General features: G+C 36.9%; 2 protein-coding genes across 3 annotated transcripts; both read right to left on the bottom strand.

Moving 5' to 3' along the window:
- Positions 1–5953: 5953 nt before the first annotated feature.
- Positions 5954–12306, bottom strand: LOC112752613 (probable tRNA N6-adenosine threonylcarbamoyltransferase, mitochondrial). 2 transcript variants are annotated; one of them, XM_025801558.2, is made up of 14 exons: positions 11840–12306; positions 10982–11753; positions 10263–10307; positions 9858–9932; positions 9668–9764; positions 9418–9508; positions 9179–9228; positions 8382–8572; positions 8180–8265; positions 7608–7683; positions 7367–7450; positions 7150–7264; positions 6922–7010; positions 5954–6503 (listed from the first exon to the last, which is right to left on the bottom strand). In XM_025801558.2, exons 2-14 carry the CDS (start codon positions 11261–11263, stop codon positions 6375–6377), a joined length of 1410 nt encoding a protein of 469 aa, XP_025657343.1. In that variant the 5' UTR covers positions 11264–11753; positions 11840–12306; the 3' UTR covers positions 5954–6374. The 2 variants fall into 2 exon arrangements, with proteins under 2 accessions (XP_025657343.1, XP_025657344.1); XM_025801559.2 differs by having other exon boundaries at positions 10982–11707; positions 11840–12293.
- A 2103-nt stretch (positions 12307–14409) lies between these two features.
- LOC112752597 (arginase 1, mitochondrial) lies at positions 14410–18624 on the bottom strand. Its single transcript, XM_025801557.2, has 7 exons — positions 18332–18624; positions 17409–17550; positions 17116–17275; positions 16531–16664; positions 15748–15957; positions 15315–15425; positions 14410–14991 (listed from the first exon to the last, which is right to left on the bottom strand). The coding sequence occupies exons 2-7, from the start codon at positions 17547–17549 to the stop codon at positions 14731–14733; spliced, it is 1017 nt and encodes a 338-aa protein (XP_025657342.1). The 5' UTR covers position 17550; positions 18332–18624; the 3' UTR covers positions 14410–14730.
- Positions 18625–22485: the final 3861 nt, after the last annotated feature.

Below are 22485 nucleotides of genomic sequence, written 5' to 3'. Positions count from 1 at the left end.
AAAGATGGAGAATGTGGAGTCGAATTTGCTAGTTATTTACTTTGAGCATGATATTAGTCAACCAGTATATGGGCCTGATGTTGTTAAGGTAGATTCACCTTCTTCCGATGACGGATATGAAACAACTGAAGACGAACCCTACAAACCCCCTCCAACTGGATTAGAATCTGATAGTAGTAGTAGTGATGAGGAAGTAAATGTACAGAGAAAGAGTGTGAGAAAGAAGCAGCCTAGTGTGAGAATGAAAGAGGCAATGGATGCTGGACAAAAAGGTGCTAGGAAGAAGAGTTGTGTTAGACAACAGACACCTAAAAAGAAGAAGAATGTGCCACCTGGTAGTTTTGGTGATAAGGACATGTCTCCTAGGACTAAGAAGAAGAAGGCAAAGAGGTATGTTGGAAGAAAAAGAAAACATGTTCTATCCCAACAAGAAGCAGACAATGAGCCAAACAGTGGGCTTAGTAGAGATCAAGGTAATGGGCCAGCTGATGTTGACCCAAATGATGAGGCAAGGGATAAGCCCAATTCAGATCCAGTGGCTGAGGAATTAGACTCAGACCTGAAAAAGCCATATGAATATGAGTTTGAGGTATTTAACTTCCCAATTTCTGACTCAGATGAGGAGCATAAGGCAAGATATCCTGATTTCAATGAGGATGCAGAGTATGGTGAAGTTCAGTTTCAGGTTGGACAACACTTTGAGACCATGGCAATGTTCAAGCAAGCACTTAAGAATTACTTTGTATATGAGGGAAAAGAGCTTATGTATTTGAAGAATGAGCCAACGAGGATTAGAGAAAGGTGTGCTGAGGAGGGTTGTCCATGGCTGGTGTTTTGCTCTCATAATAATCAGAGTCTAAGTTTTCAAATCAAGACATTCATTGGAGAGCATAACTGTGGTAGGAATTTGAGCAGTAACATGGCTGATAGAGCATGAGTGACAAGTAAGTTGGTAAAAAGGTTGGTAACTCAACCTCTAATGACTCCGAAAGAGGCACTAGAGCACATGAAGCATGACTATAATGTCCATATCAACTATAGGATGATATACAGAGCCTTGAAAGCTGCTAGAGAATAAGCAATTGGAAAGGAGCGAGAACAATATGGAAAGCTACATGACTACTTAAATGAAATTCACAGAAGCAATCCTGGATCCACTGGTATGATTGATGTAATTCCTCAACCGGAGGGTCGTCCACTCTTCAATAGGTTGTACATTTTACTGGATGCTTGCAAGAAAGGTTTCAAGGCGGGCTGTCGCCCTTTGATCGGATTGGATGGATGCTTCTTAAAAGGGTACTTTGGTGGTCATCTGTTGTCAGTTATGGGGCAGGATGCCAATAATAGTTTCTTTGTTATAGCATTTGCTGTAGTTGAAGCTGAGAACACTGATTACTGGAAATGGTTTCTTTCAATCTTGCATGATGATCTTGGTTCTGTGGCTGCCAATGGGTGGAACTTCATGTCTGACCAGTAGAAGATTATATTACTTCTTTCTTTGTGTTTCCTTTTTGTTATATGATTTGTGTTCTGTGCTTACTTGTTAATTCAACTGTTCTTATGAATTGTTATTGCAGGGGTTGGCTAAGGCATTGCATGAGGTAATGCCACAAGCCCATCATAGGAATTGTGTCTTACATATATGGAAAAACTTCATCAAGCAATTTAAGGACAAGCACACAAAAGGGCTAGTTTGGAAGGCTGCTAAGAGCACAACAATGAGAGAATTCAAAGACTTAATGGAACTTGTGAAGAAGGCGAACAAGGATTCTTGGGAATATCTACGGAAGTTTGATCCTGGTGCATGGACGAAGGCTTACTTTAGCCATGGGCCGAAGTGTGACAATATCACCAATAACATGCGCGAAGTTTGGAATGCCAAGATCGTGGAGTATAGAGAGAAACCGATTTTAACTATGTGCGAGGAGTTTCGAAGTTACATTATGCGAAAGATGGCAGGGCACAAGCACAGAATAAGCAAATGCAAGGGTAAATTGGCTCCAGTTCAACAACTAAGGCTGGATGAGTACATCATTTCTGAGAGCAATAAGTAGACAGCAGAGTGGGCTGGGGATGAGGCAAGGGTATTGTTTGAAGTCCAGAGGTACCAGACCAGAGTGGCTGTTAATTTGCAAAGGCAAACATGTGCTTGCAACGTTTGGCAACTAATAGATTTATTCATCAACTCATTTCTTGGCAATGATTTAAGTAAATATTGATTGAGTAAAAGTCATTTATGTATCTATCCTACCAGGGTTGCCTTACAAGCATGCAGTGGCTGCTATCTCAAGGTTAAGGAAACAAGGGCTGAAGCCAGAGGATTTTGCACATAAATGGCTTACAATGGAAGCTGTTCGGGCTACTTATGGGGACTCCATTAAATCAGTGAATTCTGAGGAATTTTGGGAAGAAACAAACAGGCTGCGTCCAGAGGCACCAATCATTAGGAGACCCCCTAGGAGACCAACCAAAAAAAGGGCTGTTGATGTGGTGGCTGAGTCACAAATGCAGCAGCAAGGTCACAAGGTGAGGAAGTCATTCCAAGTCACGTGCAGTAAATGTGGGCAAAAGGGACACTACCACATGACTTGCAAAGGACCTCCTGCAAATCCGAATTGGCAGCTAAAACGAAAGAAGGCAAAGTAACAACAAACTGGAAATCAATCATCACAGCCACCTCCAGATCAGCAGGAAGCATAGGTAAAAGGAGTTTTACATATTTTTCTTTCCCCTTGTAGTAGTTGTTATTTCCTCTATTCAATTGAGTAATATAGTAGCTGAGATTGTTATTTTTGGATTTGCACAGGCCGGGAAAGGAGTTGGAAGCAATGTTCCCCAAAATGTTACTGTCACATCTATTGATCCAGTGGTAGTTTTTTGTCTGAGACCCTAAACTTAAGTTTTTTTTTCTATCATGGCTGTACTTACTTTGCTTTTCATATGTCTTTCATAGGGTAAAGCAAAAAGGCAAAAGAAAAAAAAGTCTCAAAGACCTCTAACACTCACTCAGTCCAACAAGAGACAAGGGTTGACACTCAATCTTCACATCCTGCCCAACCACCAGTAGAGGTAATCTTATTTTACAGATTCATGCCCTTTAACTATAAAATTAATTGGCCCAAGAGCATATACAATAAATTGAATTGTTTTCATGTGGTTTAGGGTGTGGACTACAACACTGAGCCCTCAAACCCTGCTACCCCAACTGCACTCAACCACGGGCCAAATTTCAGACCCAAGCAAGCTATAACTAGACCTCCAGCACCTACAGTGCACCACCATCAACAGCAGGCCACAGCCCCAATAGTTCAGCCACCTCTACAGTAAGCAACAACCCAAAACTCACAAGCATCAACTCAGCAACAACTTCCACCTGAAGGAGCAACTGACTCAGGGACAGCCACAACTTCCTTCATGTTTATCCCCACACCAGGCCTAAATGCACCCCACAAATTCAAGCCAACGTATGGGTTTAGGCCACCAAGACTTCAGAAATGACATAATCCTAATTATAGTTATGAATATTTTGGTGTAAAGTTTTTTTGGTTGTCAAATTATTAGAAGTAATACACTAAACAATATGGAACATGTTTTTTGTTTTGTGAATTCAGACATGTGCTAATGATTTTGGCTCACTATGTAAATGCCTTTGTGCTTAGCTGTATGAATATAAACATTATGCTTTTAGCTTATACAGCATTGTGCAGAGTTATTTTGGGTTCAGCCTTTATATTATTACAAAGAAAAATTCACATTCAATTAATTTAGAATCTACAATTAATAGCAAATTAACCCAAATCTTAACAGATATCCATGCATCTCTTAAAGTAACACAATATACCCTAAAACACTACAAACACAATTGTTGTTAATACAATTAACATTGCCAGCATAACAAACACACTATGGCTATTACTACATTTTTTTATTTTGCTTCATATTCATCTTCAATCTTGAATTCCAGTTTCTCCAACCTTTTCTCCATCCTCATCATTCTTCCTTGAACATCATTGTCATCTTCATTACTAAAACGTTTAGCAATCAGTTCATCCAGCCAAACAAAAAAGTTGCAGTGACTTTACTCCATCTGCAATTGCCATTATAGTGAATACAACTTGTTAAACAACGTAGGAAGTTGATTACATAAACTGAAGATGGGTGCACACTTACGCCATAGTAGGAACAACCCAGGAAGATTCTGTCTGGGTTCTTAGCTGTCCCAGACTGTTGCATGACTGCATAGGTGCCACACTTGCATTTAGGGTGCTGGAACTTGGCCTTCTTGCCCTCACTTGCATTGCTACTCGAACCCACCAAATTCTTCCTCTAGACACGGCGTGTGTTAGAGGTTGAAGATTGCTCTGGATCGCTCATGCTTCATGCACTAGTCTTAGGGTTCAGAAATGGGGAGACTGGGATTTCGCCCTAAACGAGCAAAATGACTTCTCTTTAAAACGACGTCGCTTTGCTGAGTCTGCAGGGGCTTATTTGTCCACATGCCTACAGAGCAATCCACATTTGATGATCCAACGCCACGTCATGGGCTGCACGTTACACCTCAGCGTTTTCCGTCGACTTTGAACGGAGAAACCAATTCAAGGGCTAATTGGTATCACGGAGTAAATGGATAAGGGCCGATTTGATAATTTATAAAGGTTAGGGGACGTGTAGTCAATTTTCAAAATGGACAGGGGCCGGAAAGGGTATTTACTCTTTTTTTATCGAAGATAGGGAGATTCGATTTAAATGAGTATGAGAAGACTATGCTATTTGAGTTATAGCTCATTGGCATTTATTTATGTATTGTACTAAAAGAAGGAAAATATTTTTGTATCTCAAAACTATAACATCATATTTACAGGTACAATATTAATTTTTAAAGATCATTTTTTATTTTGATACACAAAAAAAATTAATAGTTCACAGTTCACAAAATTAACAACAAAAATTAATAGTTTAATGAAAAATTATTCAATTATAGTTAAAAAAAATTTGAATACCAGGAACTGAGGGAGCGTAGAACAGCGCAGAGCTGGCGCAAGAGGGGGACAAGAAACAGTGGAGCACGATCGAATGCTGAAGGTGGAACAGAGCTGACGCCGGCGGGACGACTGCGCGATGGAGGCTTCGATGTTGCGACGGTGACTGCGCGATGGAGGGGAAGGAAGTTGCGACGGAAGATGCGACACCTCGACAGTGGCTTCCAAGTTCGCAATTGCGTCGGCGGCGGTATCAAGCGGTGGATGGACGAAAATGACGGAGGAGCAGGGGCTCGAACTGGCTGAGTGTGAGAGAGACAGGAGCGCGTTTTGGTTAGGGGCAGGGGCTTAGGGCTGAGACTGCTAGGGGTCCTCCTATGCCCTAATGTGCTATAAAACGACGCCGTCTAAGCTTCATTCAAAAAACCAATCGGGTCACGATTCGGTTCGATCAACCGATTCTCAACCGATTTAACAATCAAGAACGGCTTTTAAATTTTCAATTTTAACATCTTACCGATTTGTTTTTTTTTTTTTTTGTTGGTTTGTAATTCAACCAATTCGACCGATCAATTCGAATCGATTTTTAGAATCTTGCATATTTTGGATGATTAGAATTGTAATGTAATACTATTTTAGTTTTTTTTTTATAATATTACGGAACTACCAAGAATTAATTTAATTCATTACGAATTTAAACTCTGGTTGACTAACAAATTGGTACATATATAAATTCAAACTCCAAATACTCCAAATGAGCTGATGATTTGATCGACTCAAATTGATTTATAATATACTTCTATAGTTTTATCAATCAAACTAACCCATAAAATTATTATATTTAAAAAGAGGAGAGAAATTTCACTAATTGACTAAAAGTGTTAGACTGCTGGCCACTTGGCCCATATAAACTAAAATTGTTGGCCCTCAAATTTTTCTCAACATATAAACAACGAAACTTAAAAAATGGGAAATGTGAAAAACATACAATATATATCTGGAGATTATGCAGAAAAAAGACCAGTGCCACCACAGTTTGGCGGATAGAATAATTACAAAACATTTTGTGCTACAACATTTACAAATTGCCTTAAGAATTCAAGCTATAAATCAATCTTTCTTTTTTTAAAAAAAAAAAATAGAATAGTGATAGCATCACTCTAATTTAATCTAATAACCTCTCTTTTCAATTTTCACTTTCACCCACCTTTTTTTACCCTATGATGACATTGCTTGGCTGAATTTTCTTGGGACATTGGTATGGTGCTAATTGACAGGGTCCCAAAAAAAGCATCAGACTTGACACATTATGTGTTTTAGTACATTTCAGCCCATCAAAAATAGTGCAGCAGAGCTTCATGAAGAGGCTGAAGCAACATGGAAGTACATGCAATGTCACTGCTGTGATGATGCTTGAATTATAGACGTAAGAGATGGATGAAGACGAGCCCTTCTTATTGAGCGTGCGTCACTTCTTCCTTCGGCATATTCTTCCCCTAGTGGCCACCTCGGCCGCAAATCATACTGAAATGAATCACAGTTGAAAGAATCAGTGATTGAGGAAACAAGTATAACATGTAGCAACAGATGAAAATTCTGACACTAAATGTTAACTTTTTACTATTACCTCGTCAACATCTAGGAGGTTCATTTAAAAACAGCCTAGATCCTCACATTTTCTTAGTAGGACAAAGAATGAATTGAATATGGAATATAATAAGACAACGGCAGCAAAAGCAACTCAAGTTTGTAATCCATGAGAGCAGATAAAACTGATCACTCAGAAATGAATTCAACATTTTCTATGAGCTGGGCTACAATAATCGAGCATGTTGATTCTGTAAAATACCATTAACTATAATCTTTCCCCCTAAATGAATCATAGCATCCAAATCCATTGAGTCGTGATAGGAAAGCAAATTGTTTAGCTAAGAAAACACACCACAAAGTTTTCTGGTTCTTCTGCAGGTGGAGGAGGGTCATATCTTCCCATGCGGAAGTGCTCAATGCCAGTCCAAGCTACCATTACACCTATCCAGTTCAACAAAAAGCTTAAAATAAATAAATAAAAGCTATCTTTCATGCATCAACAAAAGATAACAACCTAATTTGCTTTTTTGAGAACTTTGACTACTTGCTACTAATAGCAACTAAAAAACTATATTATTACCATTGTCAGTACAAAGCCGGGGAGGAGGGCATACAAGTTGCAAGCCATTCTTCTTCACAACCATATCAAGCCGAGATCGAACATAATGATTTGATGCAACACCACCAGAGATAATCTGCAATAGATGGCATAAAATATAAAGTCATTTAGATTTTCCGATGTAAAATAAATAGAAAAGGAAGGATTGAAGAAAGAAACTACTCAGACTTCAAACTACCAGGTGTCTTATAGAAGGCTCCATCTTCAATGCCCACTGGATTGCACGTTCACACCTTTCCTCAAGATGTAACACTGCAATTCGCTGACCACATGTAGAAATAAGACATCAATTAGACACAAATTAAAGATGATCAAGACAGAGCAGATGCAGTAATTTCAACCAAGTCATTATCTAGACCTGATACGGAAGACAGGTCTCGCATGCCATAATGTACAAAACCTACAAAAACGTAACTAACCTGAAAAGCAGCAGCAATATCAGCCCGGGCCAATCGATCTTCTTTACTTGCAGAAGAAATAGGGATGTTGGCATCACTGCAAAAAAGCCCGTAGCCCATATCCTCATATGTACATAACAATAAATTGAAAGATGATTGCATAATTTATCACTACTACACAAAAATGCTTTTGCAACAAGCAACATCATTCTTTTATTATCTGACTACATGAAGCTAACACTAACAGAATGTGGAAATCAGTCTTTTATTTATTTATTTATTGATAAAAGAAGAATATCAGCCAGCCAGAGAGGAAATACACATGTATTTGGGAGAACAGGAGATCCTCCTTACATGAGCAAAGCCAAACAAAAGTAAAGCTATAAAGGAAGCACATCAGAAACCAGTCACTTACTCAACTTCAAAGCAGAAATCTTTTATATAGTATGGCAAACAAATATAACAGAGCACATGCAATGATATAAAAGATAGATTATCCAGCTTCTACTAGGTTTATGAGTTATGACCTAGCTCCCCCCATAATTTTTATAAAATAAAAAATATAATAGAAACAGCAGAAAATACTTACGTACATCTTTTTGGATTCAATTGCCAACCTTACTTGGGTTTTTAGACCAGCATAGGAAAAGTTGCAATCTTTGTGCTGCTTCATTGGAACCTAAAATAAAAATAGGAGTGAACTTAAAATCTCCACTAGAAGCATAACAACCACCATAGTCATGTCAGATGGGAAAACCAAAGAAGGGTGGAATATAATATTCTAAGAATACTTACTGAAAAGCTTACTGATTTGGCATTCCCCTCCTTAGCAAGCTCCTCTATAGCAGGACCACCACTTCTCCTCAAATCAAGTCCAAGCCATTTGGCTGTCTTGTCATATGCTTCACCAATTGCATCATCTATTGTTGTTCCAAGTTGTACATATTGCCCAAGATCACGAGCTAGAATGAGTAGATTATGTCCCCCTACAAAACAGTATATGCCATCATCAGAGAAGATAGTCACATGTAATAGTCAGCAGTGACACCATCAAATCATATGTTTGCAATGCATTGAAATGTTCCGAGTAAAGAATCTATACAAGAAGGACCATCTCCATTTACAAAAATAAGCAAAAATTCAAACATTTGACTTGAATGTACAATTATGTAAACAAAATTTTGGTGCTTGTTTGGGAGGGCAATGGAGGAACACAAATTGTTGAGAGAAGAATGGAAGTTAAATATGAAAACTATCCTCTACATGACAAGTTATGGACAAAGATAATACGAAACAATAATTAAGGAGAAAGGTTCCAATAGCCAACAAAAATCACCACAAAAGGGAATAAGAAAATTTTTAACATGAGCTTGTACTCTAGCTAAGTCAAAATAGTAAAGTTTTCACATCATTAAGCTGTTGGATACTTCGGTGAAAACCCAATATAACTATATAAGTTTTACATCGCTGCCCAAAGAGTGTTTCCATCACTCAGAGAAAAAAAATGAAATTAGATCAACTGTATAGAAGAAAACCATCACTTATCAATAAATGAAAAACGAGAACTTGGAACAGGAACAACTTAATATTACCTGATATTAGTAGGGCTATGAATGGAAACTGTAAATCTTTCTCAGTTAACCTGAAACAAAACGATATGTATGCCTCACAAAGAAAGACAAAAATATTCTATGGGATATTACAAACGTGCAATCAAATTCAGAAGCCAAAACAATACAGATAGTTAGTTGCCATCCCAGATATTGCAAGCATGCCTCTGAATTACTTTTGCAGAAAATACATATTCATTAAAAAGCTATTATATATGTACCTGGCTACTAGAGCATGTGCTTCCATGTGATGTATGCCAATAATTGGTAACTTAAAGGACCCAGCAATTTGTCGAGCCTTCTGCACTCCAACTGCATAGTGTAAGAAGAATTGTTGAGCATTCCATGGAAGCACTAGCCAGAAAAGTGAAACTTAACATAACACTAACCAGGCAGTACCTTGCTTAATACATAGAATCCATTCCATGGCATATATAATGAAATATATTGAAATTAAATATAATGTATTACCACGAAGGCAAAGACTTAAACCAGGACCAATAGTAACAGCAACTGCAGTAAGATCCTTCTCAGTCATGTAAGCATTATCAAGAGCTTCTTGCACAACCTATAATAAATAAGCAAAAAGATTTTGTCTATGTCAATTCCAGATCAATCACTAAGTGAACCATTTATAGTAAATCAAGTTCCGTTCCTGTACCTGGTCAATAACCTGCGAGTGAGCTTCTTCTGCCATTTTTGGAGCGACACCTCCATATTTCGTTAGCAGATCTGCCTTAACTATGAAAATTCAAATAGTTAGAGAGAAAGATAAGTTTGTTAAAGCTAATAAGTGAAGAGACAGAAATTTTTAACAAAAATAATAAAATGAGATATTATCACCTAATGTTAACCGATAATCATGACACAAGTGGTTAACACTTAACACTGCACAATGTTCTTGTCAATCAAGTAAATTCCATGAATAATATACTGATGTAAATTATGTGATTAATGCAAATTGCCATTAACTTAACCACAAAATAGAAATTGTTAACAGAAGTAAAGCAGGTATAAAACGTTGGTTTGAGAATGCATAAAAGTTGATTGGAAAACAAGACAATACCTGAGAAGACACGACTTGACTCAGAATTTCACCGTTGCTTCTCACCTGAAACCACACAAACCATAAGAATAGCAATATAAAAATAATCAGAAATCAACAAATAAAAAGAAGGTTAATTTAATCCTTATAATCAACACTAGCTTTATATTGATCTCGTTGCATTATGATGGCATCAAATTTCGTTCAAAGGCAGGCATATATTTCAACAACAACCATAATAGTTCAAACATTAATCTTCGTCACCAAAATAAAGCATACCATTTTTTGGCCAGGGTACATCAAATTAGTTAAATTGGTTCAAGTGGTCATTTAAAGTATTACAAAAAGGATAAATAATACCTTTTTTTTTAAATCTTTTTTTTTATCTTAACCACATGTATCTTTTATTTACTCTTGAAACACTTCAAATAATAATAATAATAATAATAATAATAATAATAATAATAATAACTTGAGGGGCCAAAAATAAAATAAAAAGTAGTAAACTTTAAGGCAGGGAACATATTTATTTACAGTAGTGCTACGTTACCAACTTTTTATCTGCCAAAATCTACCAACTTGAGTTGGGCTGGACATGAAGTCCATCTACTAAATAAAGCCACATCTAAGTTAATCATGGTTTAATCCTAATTTATCACGTGTTGGTAATAGTTGACAGACTCTTTCTTGGTAACATATACTTTTTCATTTAATAAAAAGAAAGAGAGAAAAATACATACAACGGCGGCGGCAGTGTCGTCGCAGCTGGTTTCAATGCCCAAAACGACAAAGTGGTTGTCGCGTTTTGGGGTTGGGTTTTGGAGCTCTTTCATAGAAGAATTAGAATAAGAAGAGCATGTTAGGGAGGAGGAGGAGGAGGAGGAGGAGGAGGAGGAGGAGGAGATGGTGCGGGAAGAAAGAGTGGGGAAGAAATGGAATTGGGTTCTGCGGAAATTGGCGGCAAAAAGAGAAGGTTTCGGGAGGAGAAGGTTAAGGCGCGAAAATGCCGATGGAGAAGCCATTGGCACTACTTGTAGTTCTACTGATTACTGTATGGCACAGATGAAGCAGACCAAGCTTAACGAGATAGGGGAACTAATAACGACTAAAGTTGTGGAAAGTAGAAACACACCATTTTTGGAGAGTCAATTTGGGCCAAAGACCCAACTACATATTTTTGTTAAACTTTACCATGGGTCATCAATGTACCAAAAATACCTTGAAATATTTCAAAACTCTTAAGCCCAATCCTAGTGCTACCATCATCAGAGCTAAAATCTAAAAATCCTAGAATTAGAAATCAGGGAAGCAATGAAAAAAAAAAGGAGCAGCTCAGACAAAACCAGAATAGTATTACCCGGAGACCTCCACCGGGGAACTGGCTGAAGGCCAATGTAGATGCTGCGTATAGACGATCGATGGCGGAGGGAGCAACTACGGTAGTGATTCGGGATAACTCAGGTCGACTGTTAACAGAAGAATCAATGAGAATCAGAGCTTATTCCAGCCTAGCTGCAGAAGCAGAAGCAATGAGAAGGGCGCTAATTTGAAGCCCCACGAGAGATAGCAGAACAACTGAGGAGAGGGAGGCTACAAACCAGTTCAGATGCTCCAATCGAAGCCATTTACTGTGCGAGACTCAAAACACAGTGCATTCCAGAAATCAGAGGCAACGGAATCTGAACTTCGCGGAGGAACCTGATGCAAAATTCGGGAATTCATAATCCTCTTTCAGTCGTCAACCATGCTGATGTGACTTCGCCGGAGAGGAGAAACGCCACTGTAAATAACACCAACACACCCAGCCACGGCAGCCAAGCAGGGAATGAGAGACTGGAAACAGCCGGGGATCCAACGGGAGCTTTGTTGGCGATGCAGAAGAGCGGCGGAGATGCGGTTGACGGCGGCTTCACCTGCGGACACGATGGATTAGGACAGAGAAGAACCGATGCTTCGAGGCAAAGGGGCGGGGGTGAAAGGGTGTCAACGCAGCCTCTGGCGTCGATGGCGGACTAGAAGTGGCAACGGTGGCGCAGCTGACGTAAGCCATGAGACTGAGAGAGTTGCAGAGAGGGACGCGGGTGTTAGAGGATTAGGATAAGGTTCCGGATCTTCCTGGGCAGGATGGGGATCCGGTTTGCCCGGCCCGGTTTTGCTGGGTTGTTTGGCCTTGGACCAAGACCAAAAACAAAAAGGAACTTGAATGTGTTGGATATAAAAATGTCATTTACTGCTTCTTTTCTTTATCTTAATTCTTGATATATTTGTGGATTATATTTATAGAAGTTTTATATACAAAAGTAAGTATATAGTTTGTACCTATATTTACCAGAGTTTACACACGAATCAATATATTTTGTATTTATATTTTTTAGAGTTTGTACACATAAATTAATAAAATTTATTTGTTAAAGATAATGTAATATTTATACTGATCAAATGATAGCAAAAAATATTAAAAATTGTTGGTCCTAAGAGTTTCTCTTATAGAATTACTAACCAATTTGGGTTGGTCGAGTAGTCAACTTACTCGTCCGCTTAAGCGAATGTGTTTGAATCTCGGTTTGTGCATGCAACAACTCATTGGTCAGCAGCAGACCCTTAAATGAAACTCAGATTCGTGACTTATTATTAATTGTCCTGTCGGGTTGGGAATTTCATGGGCAACCAATAAAAGAAAAAAAATTTATAGAATTATTTGAATACTAGATATTGTCAATGTAAATTATTAATAAAGTAAAAAATAAAATTTAAGGGTGCATACAACAATCTATTGACTAGCGGCAGGCTCTTAAATGGAGTTCAGATCCGCGACAGATTAATCATTGACCTATTGGGTTAGGGAATACCGTGGGAAACCCAAAAAAAAAAATCTTGATCTAAAACTACTTATATTAAACCAATATTTTGATTGACAAAGATATACTTTAGGAAAAATTTTAATAGAAGTTTGTGTTGTATCTAATTTATGTATTTCATTTTGAATTGGTGACAAAGATTTTTTTATTATTCCATCATTGTTTCTACTGAAGAAAAGAATTCCTTGCTAAGCAAGGATCAAAATCTAAACTCTTTGTATCTTTGCACTGTGTCACAAGTTGAAGAAGTGAAATATATTTTAAGATTGTTGTCACAGTCTTTTTCTGTGCCATCTTCATACAACTACAAGTATTTTCTTTGTTTGTCGAGCAAGGTGCTATGATGGACAGAACGTTCCTGAATTTTTAATCCCTCTGGCCAACATGACCGCATTTGAGAAGTACGAAAATATTTATTTTGCTGTTTGACACTCTCATAGTACCATTATTCGTGAAATTGATGAAAAGAGATCCAAAACATCTTAGCAAGTTAATAAAGAATTGGCATTGGTTTAGAAATTGTAATAGTAGATAGTTGTTGGCTTTGTTGAGAGAAAGAGACTTGAACTTGCTAGTCAAAGCAATAATGAAGAAACAAGTTCTTTGAGTATATTTTGGCAAACACGGCAATATGTGCTCATTGGAGTCGCATAGGCTTTTGTATATGTTGCACAAATGGAGTTTTTCTCATCACAAACACCTGATGGATTTCAAAGTATAGGGATAAGGTTGTTGATGCCATTTTCGGCAGTTGGTAGTAATGTTCCCAACATTGTTTTGACAATAGTAATGAAGATTACTTCAGAACATGGACAACCTGGTTGGATTTCACCAAATCTAAATAAGGGTCATTTGGACATGTTTTTCTTCTTGTATGCTTTTTCCACGTCCATGAACTTGATTGTATATATTATATCTGCTAGAAAATATAAGGAAACAGCATGGGAGAAAAGAGAAGCAAACAATGAGGAAGTTGTTATTTAGGTTGAGATTAGAGTAACAAATTTTCTTTTAAGTTATTGGTTGAATAACATGAGAGTTAGTTAGGCAAGAAAATATAGCAATGTGCCATGAGACTTCAGCACTTGTTTACTAGTTTCTTTCTTATAAACAAAAATATGACCAAGAAAAATCGGGGTAAAAATACCTCTAAAGCCATCTCATTGTAGAGGCAAAAATGTAAGAAGAAAAATGCAACATACCAATATGATTATTTTAGCACTTTGAACTGATTCTTGTTAATTGATGGAAACATTGTTAACATAGTTAATTTGCACATTTGAAAATGTTTAAGGAATTAACTTCTCCACTTTAACTTAAGAAGCTTCTTCATTTAAAATTGACTACAGAAACATAAGGTCTCACAACATTGATATTCTATAGTTTTTCAAACATTTAAACTCAGAAATATAAATATGTTTGTGCTAACAATAAAGGAGTAGCAATCTACTTATTACATACATGTTCTGCACAGAACTAACTACATGTATTGTGTGTTGCACACATTTTTTCATAGTTAAAGCACAAGGACATGTAAACCCTTTTATGAATGATTTCAATGAAACTAACCAAAAATTCAATGTCACTCTTAGAAGCTATTTAAAGGAATGAGGATTGCATTGAAGATTTAATCATTTTGCAATCTTGGCAGTCAGTTCTCTCACCAACTTTGCGGCTACCATGGCAGTCATACCGTCAACTGTATCACGTTGCGGATTGAATTCAACCACGTCTGCGGCAACAATGTCGCCTTGAAGGTTGTGTAGGATGTTGAGAACATCGCGGAAAGAGAGACCTCCCGGTTCGATGTGAGACACTCCAGGAGCAAAAGCAGGATCAAGACAATCCACATCTATTGAGACATATACACCTTTCACACCTTCACCAAGTTTCTGCAAAATGAAAACCTCTGTTTTAAAACCAAGGAACACCAAATTGCAAAATATCTTGTACAGTTTTTGATGAATAATATCATTTTGCAGCTTGGAATTCGGAAACATCCATTTGAAACAGAAATCCAAAGAAGTTCATTCAATCAACAGTAGTATCATTTTAAGGTACTAAGGTATATGTCTTTGTAATTGCATCAAAATTACAATAAGATCTAGAAACACTGCATGAAATATAGTGTATAGTTGTGCATGTATGTGTGTAAAGTTTTAAGGGGAAAAGAAATAAGAGAAATAAAGGTGGAGAGAGAGAGAGAGAGAGAAACCAGGCTTTCTAAATATTCACGATCTCTTGAAAATGTTCGCATTTCATATTGCTCAACCCCGAATTTTTTGCCTTGTTCGCGCCCTTCTGTTGTTATTGATCTTATACCAACCTGAAATATATTGAGGAATGTATTGCTAAGAACACATGATACATGATGAAAACCATGGAGGAAGATTGAAAATTCACCACCATAAGTAAAGAAAAATCAGCCATTATAATATCATGAAGAAATCAAGTTAGCGACAAAAACAAATTAACAAAACTAGTCTGATGAAGACAGTCAATATAAGTGCTTAAATGAGATGACAATAATACAACATGATCATAGAGAATAACAATGGATTATATTTTGGAAATGCACAATCAACTTATAATGTTTGGATACAAATGCTATAAAAATATAGAGTTAAAAGATAAAAATAAATAATTGCCTGCAAGAGTCGCCTGGCATAACCACCCTCCATGATTCGGGCAAAAGAAGAAGCATGTGAATACTTGTTTCCTTCAAAGCAATGATAGATATCAGGATGTGCATCAAGATGAAGAATATCAACCGGTCCTCCAAGTTTTTCAGAGACGGCTCGAACAACTGGATATGATATTGAGTGATCACCACCTAAAACTAAGGGTCGTAATGGAGCCTGGAAGAATGTAGAAAACATGAGAATGAAGCTTCATCTAGTTCATACAGCATGATAACTTGTGATAGTAGATCTGATTCTACAAAGCATAATTATTTATTGTTCCAATCTAAGTGAGGTTAGAATAAATTGAACATATGAAATTCAGGGGCCACCAAGGAGTTGATCTCATAAATCATCATGTAAATGGATCCTTCCCTACTTGTGTTCACCCATTTTAGATGATTCAAGTAAATGAATGTCATAGTTTAAGACTTATAAGCTAACAGAATGGCAGTTACTTCTGGATTCATACATGAATAGCCCAAGTGAAGCAATTGCAGGGAGAAAAAAAAAAGTAGCAAGCGTCAATTAGCCTGAATTGCACTCACATTTTACAATTTGGTTAATCAACAAATTTCAATGCGAAGTCCTGATATAAAACAAGTGGGGAAAATCTCTCATTGGATTAAACAAAAAACAAAAGAATAGGCTAAAGTGCATGTTATACTAAGTTTAAGTTTATTAAATAAGAAAAAAAAATATAATACTGTGATTGTGTTCAGAGCAGAACTTCACAGATCAGTACATTACCTCCTCCATCACTAGCTTGACAGATTCACTGATGACATTCATCAATCTGTCATCATCTACTCCACAATCTCGAATTTCTTGGACAGGGACATCACCAACGTCAGTAAGCACTCGTGGATCCTCTAATACCTTTCCTGCAAAGCCGGAACCAAGCCACCTCAAGCTCATCATTATCAAACAAAGTTTCAGCAAGAAGTGTGAAGGCACTGAGCAGAATAAAAGTGAGTCATATCCCATTAAATAAATTGCTTCCAATGACCATTTTAGCTTCACATGTAATGAATTGTAGAAATGAAGGTTACATTCATGGCACAAAGAACTAGAAGAAGAGGGAAATCATATGCCTATGTTGATTGGAAATTCTAAATCCTAACAACATAAAATGTCCAATTTAACAACCTAAGAAATAATATCAACAATTATAAAGTTAGAGGAGAGGTTTGCATTCTTGAGTATTTCTACTACCAAGATTTCATGCAAAAAATGATTTATAATTTGAAGATGCATTTACGATGCAAAATTTAGGCTAGCGAAAGAAAACCCTTCTAGAAGACTTCTATCATTTGTGGAAAAACCAACACTTACCTTCTTCGGTTGAAGAGTTTGTGCTACCACACCAAATGGCCTCCCTAATGCGAGGAGGTGCAAAGGCAGGCCCTTGAAGGAATGATGAATTATGTCCCAAAGGAACTCCAAGAAGAGATGGACATGCTATAGCCCCTCCTAGAGCACGCACGAGTTCTCCCTGGAGAAGAAGCAACTTTCTGTTTAAATTACCTTCTTGCAAAGCTTATAATGAAAATCACCCATATAAAACACAGCATCATGTAACAAAAAGACAACGCTGAAAATCACAGATAAAAGCAAAGATGGCATGCCTTAAGCTTTGCTCTTTCGCGAATAAGTGTAAGGGAAGCTTCTATCACACGGTTTTGACCTTTCTCTAGCATGGCAGTAGATACATTTGAAGCATTTAGTCTCTGCAAGTAATGGATGCCTTTACGTGCTATACCTGACATGCTGCATTGAAATCCCAAAACAATCGATATTTATAATTACAGGCTAGAGAATTCTATTCAACTCATTTACATCAAGACGAATGATCTATGTTTGAAGTAAATTGTGATCTAATCACTTGAGCTTATCATCGACGACATTACAAAAGGCAAAGCCGACACAAGCATTTGTTTAAACCCTGGCGTATGCCAAGCAAAGCAACTTAACCTCGTTTTAAATCATTGTCAGCAATTGCAATTGTGGCCACAGTACTAGTTATAGAACAGTCACTGCAGCCATATTGCAACAACAGTTGCAGCTACAACAACCCCCATTTATCAAGTTAGTAGCAATGGCAATGAGCTCAAGACAACGGACAACCACAAAAGCAATCATAATAACAACTTAAAATGCTATATCAAAACATGCCATCTAAGAAGGGGGAAAACAGATTATTAATTCTTTAAAAATAAATAAATCAGAAAATGCAAAAAAGCTATCAAAAACAACAATTGATCATAGCATGTCAGAACAACTTCCGTTGCTTGTAGCAATCAAACTGCCAAAGTTCAACTACTATGAGGAATACTCAAGTATTGTTTGCTTCATTATAATTCTTTAACAAAAAGGAGCTATCAAACCAAAACATCAAAAGTTGTGGGAACACCCAGAATCAAGGATTGTTAAAGTTTCAAGCTTTACAAACCCAAATGAAAAAAAAAAAAAAAAAATCCCTCCTTTCCTTTCTTTCCACATGATCAAAACAGGGAAAACAGCTGAAGGTAGCGTTGCAACAAAAGCGTACCTTGGAAGCTTGAAAGAACAACGAGAAAACCCAATGAAGATGATGAGAAAGAGAAAGCGAAGTAGTGGTGCCGCTTTAATAATATAATTTGCTTCTGCTTCGTTTTCTGAATGCTGCGGCGCTGAAAAGATACGTCACTTGATAATGTTTAATATACAAAAAGTATTCCCCTTTTCCCAAAATTTCAATGGTGTGGATCGCCAAAGTTGCAGAACAAAAATGGAAAAGAGAAATGCCCATGACGCCATGCCTTGTCGCCTACTATAAAACGCACATGATTTGATATTATCTTTTTGGAAAATTGAAAAATAGTTAACTTAATATATGAAGTTATTTAAAAAAAAAAACTATTATTTCTAACCTTGAAACTTTAAAACAGTGATATATTTAATTATGAGTAAACGGAATTAGTTTTGTATAAATTTTATGTGATAAAATTACTCAAATATTAAATTTATTTATTTGTAATTTTGTTGATATTCTAAGTTTTTATGAGGTAAAAATGACGATTTTTCATTTTTACGAATACAAAATTAATTTTATTTATTTATGAGTAAATTTGTTATAGTTTTAATTTGAGTAAAATTTCACTTTAAATTTCTGATTATTTATATATATGACAATTCGTCCTCTCACAAAAGTTAAATGTCGTTACGACGGTTTCTAACCAATTGATTTGTTAGACAATTTGTCTCCTTAGTTAGTCTTTCCGTGAATTCTTAATGAAAAAATTGTATGTATATTGTTTATTATATGTCAATACTCAATATACTATTTGATTGGGCACATTATCTCCTGTACACTCATCAAAATGTTCGCATATTAGAGCAAAGATGAAACAATATGTTTCAACTTGTGAATGTTAACCTCTTTTCTATGCATGAAGCATTTTCACTTCTCACTTTTCTTCTCACTCATAATTACAGAAAATTCTAAGCAAAGCATACTTAGAGCCAGACTCATCTTATAAACTCCTCACTCTTCCATGTTTTCTTTGATTTGGGACTAATTTCAACACTCCTCACACTTGTAACAACACTAACAATCTCCCCCTCAAGTGTGAGCCTTCACATCAAGCATCAACTCCCCTTTAGCTCCTCCACCACCACGAGTATTCGTCCATCACACCGCCGCAAAACACCGCGGGACACGCCGCCCGGACCACCTTTGCCGAGAAGACTTTCGATGCTTCACCTTGAATACCCCTTAAAACCACCAGACCGATTAACCATCGGCTCTGATACCACTTTGTTGGGCCGAATTGTGGAGAGCTCTCGACAACCGGGGAGATTTCGGGGAAGAATCAAGCGAGAGAACATAAGATGAGAAGATACCACATCCAACTCAAAACCTTAAGGTGTCAAGTTAATGGGTCTCTCATCTTATAAACTCCTCACTCTTCCATATTTTCTTTGATGTGGGACTAACTTCAACACTCCTCACACTTGCAACACTAACATAAAAATGTGACAATGATCACTTGACGGCGATGTCGCGGTGCACAGAAACACTAGCGACGATAAATTCTATTTCTATATGATTAAACTTGTGTTCTATTTGATTGAATTTGTGCTCCTACATTATATTGTCTCTGTTTTTATTGCATATAAATTCTTATGGTTAGTTTGTTTTAATTTTTAATAATGGACCAATTTTTTTGGATATGATCTATTCAACGACATTTAAGTCACAAATTAATCAATCAAATTGAAGTTGGAATATTGCATATCCAAACTTTGGTCTAGCTTTTTGTGATATTGTAGTTTGTTTCTCAAAACTAATGGGAATCATCCATAGAGCATATTTTAAAAAAGGGTTAAGTATGATTTTGGTTCTTAAGGTATAGGTTAAAAAAATTTTTGTTTTTAACTTTTTTTTCATACAAAATCGTCCCTAAAATTTAATTTAATTTTAAAATTATCCTTCGAACCAAAATACTCTTATCCTTCTTTACTAAAATACTCAGTTTCTATTATTCTCTTTTTTTTTCCATCACACCGGCATATCTTCTTCTTTTTCTTCTTCTTCAACTAGAATTTTAACCACAGCAATAAAAATTCAACTAACAAATATCAAAGAATCAAAATACAATTCATTTCAACTAGCAAGCAATAGTAAAAGAGAAGAAAAAAAAGAAGCCATCACCATCTCTCTCAACTCCGAAGAACAACAACAAAGATATAACAGAAGTAGAAGAATCAACAACAATAGAATCAGAAGCAGAAAAATAAAATCAGAATCAGAACTACTCTAGATTCACATGATGCCTCCTACCTGATTGCAGTGCATCAAACTCATCGGGAACTTGGCTATTGGGAAGCTGTGAGAATTGACTGAGACGTAGATTAAGAACAATCTTGTTCGAATATCATGCGAAATTTGGAACTTGATGAATGGATTCACCATGGGATGATGTAGCAAGTTGTGTCACAAGTGCACCACTGAAATTCAACATGTTATTCAACCCGAGACTTGGTGACATGTTATTAGAACCCCATGTTTGGCTTGACAGGGGAGAGAGAGAGAGAGAGAGAGAGAGAGAGAGAGAGAGAGAGAGAGAGAGAGAGAGAGAGAGAGAGAGAGAGAGAGAGAGAGAGAGAGAGAGAGAGAGAGAGAGAGAGAGAGAGAGAGAGAGAGAAGTTTGAGTTTGCTGTGTCGGCATAACTTTCTCTTGAAGGAGGAGGGTGTTTGAGATTGGGGATGCTTGTCCCACCCACTGAACCTTGAAAGAAAAGGTCACATGATACTCCTGAATAGTGCTGCCAGCTTAGTGTTCTGAAAAATGGTTGAGATGCTATGGGATTTGGAAGTATGTTTCTAAGACCAAGCTTCGGGTATAAAGCGAATTCCATTAGGAAGCTTCCACTTTTGCCACTTCCATCAGAAGAATGGACCAGCGATGAGCGACGAGAAGCAACGGCGAGCGGCTAGCGATGAGGAGCAGAACAGCGATGCGCGCGGATGTCCTCCTCGTTGATCTGTTGGCGTCGTCGTCGTTGCCACCTTCCCTTCCTCCTCCTTCTTCTTCTTCCCTCCCCCTCCCCCTCCCTTCCCCTCGGCGATTCCCTCTCCCCACGTGATTCCCTTTCTCCCTCTCGTCTGTTTTTTTTCACTCTTGTTTTTTTATTTTATAATTTTTTAGGTTAGGTTAATTTGGTAATAAAATTTAATATTAAGTAAAAAAGACAATTTTATATGTAAAAAAAAGTTAGAGACAAAAAAATTTTCAACCTATACCTTAGAAACTAAAATCTTCAAGAAATTATACAGCATGTTCAACACAATATTGTCCGGATGTTTTGATAATGCAATAAGGCAGAAATTATTTTTCATATGGAGAGTGTATTGGTGTTTCGGATGAATATTGAGGAGGAGGTGCTTTGCTGGTTTGTAAATGTCACGGTCAACACGCAGGGGGCATAGTACCGCTGTCCGTCAGAGGCGTGCCAGTTCTTCAGCAACACATCGTGGGCGTGGTGACGCGACGCGCATGTAGCTTCCTGGCAACACGCGGTGCCTGCGAATCAGCTAGGCTTTCCAGAGTTCCACGCCTTCCCAATGTGCTGCAGCAACACGGGGTGGGCATGTTGGAGGCTGTCTGCATGCAGGCGACAGTTCTTCCATCCCGGTAAGCAGCGAACGTTACTCTTAGGCTCTATAAAAAAAGACCCTCACCCACATTACATGTATTAGAGTATTTGAGAGAGAAGAAAGGTTGTTGCTATTAGTGTGTGTTAGAGAGAAGAAGGGTTGCTGTTAGTGTAGGAAGGATTACGATCGTTTAGTTTAGTGGTGCTAAAAAAAATAGAGAAAAAAATATTAGTTTGTATTTATTTAAAAAAATGGTACGTAATTATACGACATCTGAAAAACATATTATAAATTATTTGGATACATTTTATGTAAGTTGATAAATTATATTTTTTATTTATTTAATTTTTTTAAAATTTTGTTATTGTTAGTATCATATAAAAATATAGTAGGATTATTATTTTTGTATTTTATGAATATTTTGGAATAAATTTTTTATTTGTAAAATATAATTATATTTTATTTTATATAAACGTAAATATATAATTTTTTTGTTATAATTAGATTAATTTTCTATTATAAAAATACTATAATGAAATATATATTGAATAATTTTTGTTATG

The sequence above is a fragment of the Arachis hypogaea genome, chromosome 2, assembly GCF_003086295.3.
Source record: "Arachis hypogaea cultivar Tifrunner chromosome 2, arahy.Tifrunner.gnm2.J5K5, whole genome shotgun sequence".
Classification (NCBI taxonomy): domain Eukaryota; kingdom Viridiplantae; phylum Streptophyta; class Magnoliopsida; order Fabales; family Fabaceae; genus Arachis; species Arachis hypogaea.
The sequence above is the reverse complement of the archived record's forward strand: the minus strand, read 5'-3'. Positions and strand labels throughout refer to the sequence as shown.